Source organism: Seriola dumerili, unplaced genomic scaffold (genome assembly GCF_002260705.1).
Source record: "Seriola dumerili isolate Sdu_G_001 unplaced genomic scaffold, Sdu_1.0 BDQW01000043.1, whole genome shotgun sequence".
Lineage (NCBI taxonomy): Eukaryota > Metazoa > Chordata > Actinopteri > Carangiformes > Carangidae > Seriola > Seriola dumerili.
Genome location: NW_019174298.1, coordinates 2,404,976 through 2,413,790, shown reverse-complemented (window position 1 = coordinate 2,413,790; position 8,815 = coordinate 2,404,976). Strand labels below are relative to the sequence as shown.

Genomic DNA, 8,815 nt, shown 5'->3' with positions numbered 1-8,815 from the left:
GGGATCTATTAACACAGGAAGTGACTTCTTACACTTTGTATTGTGAACACATTCCTCTTAACAACATCACTCATGTATCTGAATCATTTATTGGTGTCATACTGTGGAATGTAGTGTTGTTTTTCTAGTTTAGAATATGAAATAACTGGGTGCATGTGCTCAAGCAGAGTACTAACACAATCTTGAGGTTACTACAGAGGGAAATTTTAGTTATTAGTTACGTTGGAGATTAACCTCTTACATACAAACATGTGATAAACAAATAAAATATGATGCATTGTTGGAGGTTAGACAACCCAACAGCATTAAGAGTAATTCAAATTAGCTCCACCTCAATAAGCAACAGCATTACATTGCTACTCATATTACAGCATCAACAATAACAGTCTTGAAATCTAATATATATGTATTTTTATTTGTTTGCACGTTAAAAGATGTTATTACATAAGATGTAATATGTACACAAAGACATTTATATAAATGCACTTTAGCCTTCATATACTCATGAATTTAGAGTAAACAAAAGCTTGTGCAGGAGAGGCAGGAAGGTGACAGCTAGAAAGTGTAAAGTTCAGCACTATATTATGCAGTACTCTGTGCCATGTCCCTTCTGCCACAGGAAAATTTGTATTTAACAGTCAGTGCCCATCTGTTTCACATAAACTTCTTTTTTAAATTTTATCACTACTACTTTTCTGTATTTCTGTGTTTTTCTGTCTTTTCAAACATCATGTTTTCTGTTCTGTAGCACAAAATGTCCAGAATAAAACTCCGGGGGTGGGAGGGGGGTTCAAGTTATTGTGGATAATAACTTGGATTATATCCACAATAATTTGACAAACTGCTGACATTTCTGGAATTTCCCCTGGAGTTCCCTCTGATTAAAATGACACAATCGACAACATTTCAAATTAACACTGCCTTTTTACACATTGGCTTTTGTACATATTAAACAAACAAGACATCATGTCTTAATGAGTGAGCTTTAGAGTTGGTGCCAGGCTGATTCTGTCACTCTGGGACACAGTCAGGCGAGCTAATCATCTGCTAGTTCCAGCTTCATACTGAACTGACAAATATAAGAAAGCCTTCCTTATCCTCTCATCTAGCCCTCAGCAAGAAAGCAAATAAATGTAATTCCCATAAATGTACAACTGCAAGCTAAACGAACATTTCTTTTAACATTTCATTTTGCACTGTATGACAGGTTGATCTTGAAACTGTAGTCTTGTATAACTACAGATGAGGAGAAAGACATTGTATTGTCCTTTATAGATTATGATCTTTTCAATAAAGTTTAACACGAAAAGATTTTCTTACACAGTGTTCCCTGGCTTGAAATGACGATAATTATATACATAATACTAATAGTATAAGACCATTTGTTGTTGTAAAGGTTCACCAGTTCAAAAGTAACTAAAACAATATGTAACACTAGATCAGTAATATGGTATAGTTTGGGGTTGTGTGAAGCAATAGTGGGCAATTGTTCAAGGGTCAAGGCATGGATTCTGTGTTTCGAGCTTTTAGCTATAGGTTTATTGAACACATATTTGTCAGAAATAATAAAATATATTATATGTTATGAAACGTCTTTGTGTGACTGGGTGGTTGTTTGGGCAGGTTTCCAGGCCGAATAGTTCTGTTGACTCATACTGAGAGACGTGTTTTTGCAATGGTTTGAAGAGACTGTTGATAAAATGCCAGTGCAGACATATCCACCCTCACCTCACTGAGACAATCAGCAGATAAAATCCAAAGCAGACAATTCATGGATGTGAGAGTGAGGAAGCATGACATCCCTACTGTCATTTCACTGTAGCATTAGAGGACTTTCCTGAGCAATTCAGATAAAAAGAGACAAAAAGATCTGACAAAAGCATCTGATGAATATGTGTGTTTTTATTGTTTTGTTATCTCCCTTGTCTCGTCTGCCTGCTAAGTAAGCAGAAATAACCATCTTTGTCGAGTCAGTCTTAAAATCACCCCAAAGAAGCATGTTTACTCCTTGTGAGTGTCGTAGTTCAGACTCTGGATTCCAGCCCTAAACTATGATTTTCTAGTGACAGAATTTTTTTTTTTTTTTTTTTTTACACCAAAAATAAGTCTTTTTGCCACAGAGAAATAATTGTTTTGATTTGTCAGGGATCACGAGCTGTACAAAGACTTGAAAAGGATGATTTGATTTGGAAAATATAATTGTGGCATTATATCAGCCACTCCTGCTGTAACTGTTGGTTAATAATTGTAAAGCCACAAAATGCAGAGGAAACACTGGTGGGAGACAAGCAATGTCCCTAATCACATGACTGCCACATGTGACGCATAGAGACAAATGTGTATTGTTTTACCTTTTTCTACCTAAAAATAGAAATGTTTATACACAGTCATTCATAATCAATGACAAGTGTTTCTGTGACTGCTCTGGTGTGGCTGTTTGATTCTGCTACAGCAATCTGGTTCTCACTTTCACATGGTCACAAAATGCATTCGACAGACTTGGGCTGAAACAATGGAGGAGCAGTCAGAAGCGAATCAAATTGAAACCCCAGTAAACAAGTTTATTCTTGTTACGTCAGTGCGGTACAGATATGGATTTCCACTGTTGCTGTATGATAATAATCAGTAGACTCACACACACACACACACACGCATTTGCTGGTAAATGCTTATAAATAAAAACATGTTCAGAAGGCGATCAGTGCAACTGGTAGAAAATATTCATATATAGTAGGAAAGCATAGATTTGCAAGAAATGTGAGGATGAGTTCTTTTATGTGCACTCTCTAGCATTTTTTATAAGACAGACTTATTTGGATCATGAGTTTTCATAAAATACAAAGGAAGGGAGAACTGGACAAGGAAGCATCAAGAAAACGTTGGGAGATAGCAGCAAAAATAGTGGAGAAGAAAAACAGGCTCGGTTCCTGTCAGACTGCAGTAGCAAAGCCTATGCGATTATTACGACGGTCAAACTCTGTGTAGTAGCGGGCGATGAAGTTGGCCCCCAGAATCCAGATGGGACCTGTAGGGGGCGGCACATCCAAGCCCCTGAAGGTGACGGTGCAGACGTCCCCTTCAATCTGTGATTGCTGCAGACACAAAGAGTAGTCTAGTTTTATTATGATAAGACACTGCAACAGTAACATATTTACAGCGGTCGGAGAAGCTCGGATTCTTTACATAAGAAAAAGTAGCAAAAAATTCAAATTAAAAACTAAAATTACACTGTTACAAGTAAAAGTCCTGCATTCAAAATCCAGCTTCATTAAAAGAACAGCAAACTGTACTTAAAGTATGAAAACTACAAGTGCCTCCTTTCAGAGAGTTAAATTGGAGCCCACGAGGTCCTGAAACATTTTTATTAGTTTCTTGTAAATGTAAAAAAGATCAAAAATAGTTGTTTTTCAGGACTTCAGGGGCTCTTCTAGCTTTGTTGTGGGACAAGTTGTGACTTATCATTTGTACTAGTACATAGTGAGCTGAACTCCCAGCATGTAGCACAGAGCTACGTGCTGGGATTTTGCCAGAGCTGAAACCTGACTAGGTTTCCACAGGTTAGGTCTCACCACATAACTGAAAACACCTGTTTGCGGGTGCAGGGCATTAATTTCATAATAACAGCTCATATTTTATTAGTCGGTCATATCGTTTTTTGGTAAAAATAAAAGTAACTAGTAAATCTAAATGTCAAATGATTGTAGTGCAGTAAAATGTACTTTTTTCCATCTGAAATGTAGCAGTAACATAACATGGAAATACTTAGTGTAGAGCACCTAAAAATTGTGCTTAAGGACAGTACTGGAGTGTATGTGCTTGGTTACATTTCACCAGCATTTTATATATTAAAATGATACAGTATTTGTCATCCTTACCCATAAGATGTAATCCTCCTGGCTGAGTGAGTACTCCTGGCCACCCAGGTGGAAAGTGACACTGGGCAACGTCTTTACAGTGTCACAGTTGACTTTGTACTGATGGGCACAAATTAATGAGTGATGACGCGTACTGGATTTTTACAGACAAGTGTTTTTGTGTGGCAAAACATGTTGCGTGTGTAAAAACTTACTCCACTTTCATCCAGCTGTGCTCCGATGGTTTTCATCAGCGCAGACACAGAGGAGGCTGGCCCTGTGATGTAGGAGGAGCCCGTGTCGATCACAGCTGTACAGCCCTCTGCACAAAACATCATCTCTGTTCCCACAGAAACTCTGAAAGAATGAAAGAAGAGGTGGAAAATGTAACGCATTTCTGAATGGGTGTGCGCACACACACACACACACAAACAAACACACACACACACACACACACACACACACACACACACACACACACACACACACACACACACACACACACACACATATGTATATGATATGAAGCAAATGTCTTACCCTTTCATGATAACTTCCCATTTTCCCACCTCCCTGGTGTCCATATAGTTAAAGTTTCCAGTGTAGTAGTTTGGGTCTGTGCCGCCGAGCACCAGCTCTCCACCTGGTGAGTGTTTTGGGTCCCTGGAAGCAATAAATAAATCACCCCTTCAGCCATTTCTGCTCTGCATATTCTCAATGTCACTGCTGTGGTGTTCATGAACATCCTTTTGCTGAAGTTCCTATGAACTGTCAATCTTATGAGGCTTCCCCAGAGAAAAGAAAAACATCATCTTTTTTCAACTGGTTTCTTCTGGGCATAAATGAGCACAATAAATTGATGAGAAAATAGACTTAAAGATTCGCTTCTTTCTCAAAACACCCTCTTCTCGCAAGATCCAGATCCAGATTTAGCTGTTAGGGTGTTCTTGATGTTTTATTTTTGCTCACTAATGCTCTTTTTCTTTCTTCAGTTCTACCAGTAATTTCAAAAAATAAACTTGACACATGTTCAGACAAGATGATTTTAGACATCCTCCCCCCCAATTATCAAATTAAAGTCTCCACAATGACTACATTTAAAAAAAAATCTCATATTTGTGTCACTCCAATCCAAATTAGTTTAGATTTTCTAACTGAGCACCTTTTATAAATCTAAATGACGTTTTCTCTTCTTCAGAGGTGACTTTATACAAAATTACACAGAAACTAGAAGAGGTGAGGTGACTCAGTTCAACCCACCTGCTGTAGTAGACAGAGAACACCTCTTCCTTGAGGACATGCTGAGACATGATGCGGTCAAACACAGGAGTGATGCCATCGATGGCCACGTTGGGGTAACCCATCCCCAGGACTCCATCAAACTTGGCGAAGATGAAGGGCATGGCCGACAGAGAGGTGGCCTCAGCGAACACCTGCACCACAGGAATACCACCCACCTGCAGGAATAAAACAAGCAGAAGGTCCAAAGTTTAACATATAAGAAGAAGTTCAGGCATTTATGTGAGAGAAAGAAACTCCTTCAATTTTCAAGTCGATGACTTTGAACTCACCATGACCACATCTTCACTCAGGAATCCCCTGACATTTCCAGAGGCGTACTGGATGGAAAATCCCGTTCCATTCTCAACATAAGTCCAGGATTGAGAGGCATCATACCTGTTATGAGTAACTAAAAGTTCAAAATTGATTTGAGTCATAAAACAAGTGTGCATCTGGGAATCTTTATTTAAGAATGTTTCCTCCAACATCTCATTTATTTGAAAATAACATTTACTTCATTCATTTAAACCTGCAATAACTGATTTTGTAGCCACACAGGCGCAGCAGAAACAAACTGAGAACACAATGTGGCTGAATCATCATCTTTCAAATTGATCTTGTGAACTTGTCAGGAAACTGTTTCTTATTTATACATCTAGCAGTTTCAATATTATTATTCTCTTGCAGTTGTGTGTCAGCCTACTTGATGAATGTAAGTCCCATTTTCGTTCTCTTTAAGCTCAGTACCAGCTTCTTTAGCTCCTATTTTCTCCTTTACGTTCACCAGCTAGTCACAATTCATGGACTGTGACTGTCTGCCATTTGGTGCTGAGCAGGTAGTTTATAGTGAGTTTTTAGAGCTGTATTGTGCCTGTTGTGGCTCATTACGAGCGACCCCTTTCGCAGTGTCATTTGCTACATTACTATTAAATATTATCTATATCAATTATTGCCACGTTAGGTAAATGTTATTTTCCTGCTTGTACGTGTGCACATGGACACTTACAACAGGCGGTTGAGAAAGGTGAGCAGCTTTGCGAGGGCACCCACAGGTTGGCTGAGCCTGTGTCAAACACCACATTGAACATCTGGGCCGGAGAGCCAATACTGATTTCCCCAAAGTACTGAGTCTATTGGGAATAAACAGGAACAATGTAAATTTGTGATACAATTTCAGACTTTCCTAAACTAGTGAATTCTTATGTTGGTTTGATGTTGTTTGAATGTTTCTTTAAAATCTGTTGTCCATTGTCGTCTTTACAATAAGGAATAAATGTAATTTGACGATATGAAATGTGACAGTGAGAGTGAGAGTATGACTCATACACAAGGAATAGCTGAAGTGCTAATTCGAATTCAAAGGCAAATGGATCTGCTGTTTTACTCTTTAAGATGTCATGACAGTCATCCAAGAGAACTGATGAGGCCTCTTGGATGAGTGGCCGCTTTAACCTTCAAGGCCAAAGTCTGTTTTTGTCTTCAAGAGTAAAACCAAATCCAGTTGCTTTTGATTCCTATCATCTGCATGACTCAGAATCCTCTCTACCACTCAAAGAGGTTTTTTTTTTTTTTAAATTGTGCTGTTAAATACACGGTACAATGTAAAACACCAAAAAGTATCTCACATCCAAGTAGTTGGTTAGAGGTGTAGGTACAGTCCCGTTGTTGTTGTTGTCGGCTGTCCTCTTCTGGGCCAGCTCAGTCAACACCTGCTCTGCAGAAACACCCATCTCCTGCAGTGTCTCTCTGATAGATGGCATCTTCTTCAGGGTGACTCTGGAGACATATGAGCAGGGAAACAGATCCTCAGCTGACAGAAACATGAATGCACAGAGGAACGGTGTTCACGATAACTTGAAGGCATCTGTGAAGTTTGAGAAGTACATTCTCCATGCTTTATGTCGGATAGATGTGCCTGGTCATCATCTCAGTAAAACAGTGAGCTTTAATAAAGTACAGACAGCTTAGCTCTCAGCGCCTAGCCAGAAAAATAAACAAAAACACATGTTAAGCCCATGCTGAAAACATTAACTTTTATAATGAATCAATAAAACACATTTGTTTTCCTGTCCTTATTTGTTTTGTTGTTTGCTGTCACTGCTTTGCTGTGGCACATTTTCTCTTGTGCGAATGCAATTAAACAATAAGTTCCTTACTGGCATTATCTCTATGGAAATCAGGTAAATTAAGGAATGATCTTTCTTACCTTCTCAAAGCATGGCTCATGGTCACTGTCAATGATAGAGCAACCACACACATCAAACAATTCATCAGTAGTGCCATGGTGACTTCTCTGAAGACGGGCTAAAAAAATAAAAAACGAAGGCTGTATATGCAAAGTCTTGTGAATATTCCACGTTTATTGAATCTGAATTGGTGAAAGCTGCCACTCTCTCTCTCTCTCTCTCTCTCTCTCTCTCTCTCTCTCTCTCTCTCTCCCTCTGCGCTGTCTGGTCCCTCAGCTCTTTTTATACCATGTCCTCTTCACCATGCTCTCACCCATGGGCCACTGACTCTGGCTGGGACCTTTCCTGGAGGTGACCACTTGAAAACAACCTCTGCTTCCCTCCCCCCAACCCACCCACTCACCCACGCCACCACATCTTAACCTCTGTCTGAACTTGGTCACACAACCCCTCCTGTGATAAACAGGTCCCAGTGAGAGGTCTGAACTTTGACCCCTTAAAAAACACTGAAGACAGAAAGCAGGGGTGCAGAGCTCCTGAGATTGCTGACGTTGGTAGGCTGGACACCTTGTCTGCAGGGCTGTGAGAGCTTTGGAGGGACTGACTGATGCTCCGAGCTGTCGGGGGGCAAATTAGACGTCATTTTAAATCTCTGCTGCTGCGGACCTAGCTAGTTTTACAAAATGACTGATTTGGTGAAAATGTTTGAATCGACGATCAGGTCAAAATGTTGATAGTCGTTTTTGCTTCAGTTGATAACATTTAGCTTGTCTTCTGTCTTTTCCCCCACAGCCATAAATTTTCTCATCTGTACAGCAAGACAGGTTTTATAACTCTCTGTTTACCCTCTACTGGAGATTTCTCTCCTCATGCAAAGCAAAAGTAAAAGCAAAGTCTGTAGCCTTTGCACCACTTTAGTATTGATTTTCACATAAACAGGCAAAGACGGAAGGACAGCACATCTGTAAGCTCAGTTCAAGGTCTTAGATAGAGATCACTGGCAGGAGACCGGGCCCATATTGAGTGTATTACGTGTTGCAGGAGATTGGCAGTATCCTGTGTTTTCGCACTGTACCCCTCGCTGCGATGCTCAGACTCGACAAGGCTTAACACCTAATCATTGTGTGCTAGTTCTAACTGGGTTTTAACACAGGGAGGATTCCCGCAGTATCTGGCCTGTCAGGATAGGGTCGTGTGTTGGTACTGTACCGACCACCCAGTTGAGCTAGGAGATATGTGGGGGCTCCCATCAGGCACAAGCTCGGACAGCCTTCGCAGAGATCAGAGGTCAGCCACTAAGATACTCCTGGTAGGTAGAGCTTCCAGAAAAAGATAGCGTGGATCCACACTGCTTATAGAGACTTACAACAACACTGTATTGCAGCAAGATTGACTAGTAATTTATGGTCTTTATAATTTAGAAGCAGTAGCTATTGTTTTCTCGTGTACAACTCGTGTGAATATAGAAACAGGAACATTTCTCTTAACAGTGGA

At 39.9% G+C, this 8,815-nt stretch overlaps 1 protein-coding gene across 2 annotated transcripts; it reads right to left on the bottom strand.

The window, feature by feature from the left end:
* Positions 1-2,552: 2,552 nt before the first annotated feature.
* LOC111217305 (renin-like) lies at positions 2,553-7,566 on the bottom strand. 2 transcript variants are annotated; one of them, XM_022739104.1, is made up of 9 exons: positions 7,342-7,566; positions 6,761-6,911; positions 6,142-6,265; positions 5,426-5,544; positions 5,115-5,311; positions 4,395-4,517; positions 4,070-4,211; positions 3,876-3,974; positions 2,553-3,112 (listed from the first exon to the last, which is right to left on the bottom strand). In XM_022739104.1, the coding sequence occupies exons 1-9, from the start codon at positions 7,416-7,418 to the stop codon at positions 2,951-2,953; spliced, it is 1,194 nt and encodes a 397-aa protein (XP_022594825.1). In that variant the 5' UTR covers positions 7,419-7,566; the 3' UTR covers positions 2,553-2,950. The 2 variants fall into 2 exon arrangements, with proteins under 2 accessions (XP_022594825.1, XP_022594824.1); XM_022739103.1 differs by having other exon boundaries at positions 2,553-3,092.
* Between the last annotated feature and the right edge of the window lie 1,249 nt (positions 7,567-8,815).

Bases quoted from the DNA above. Each gene is read 5' to 3' on its own strand.
- LOC111217305 (XM_022739104.1), bottom strand. From the start codon at position 7,418: ATGGCACTACTGATGAATTGTTTGATGTGTGTGGTTGCTCTATCATTG. The intron at 5,312-5,425 runs GTGAGTTCAAAG...TTATTCCTGCAG, and splicing joins TGAGTGAAGATGTGGTCATG to GTGGGTGGTATTCCTGTGGT. The intron at 3,975-4,069 runs GTAAGTTTTTAC...TGTGCCCATCAG, and splicing joins CACAGCTGGATGAAAGTGGA to TACAAAGTCAACTGTGACAC.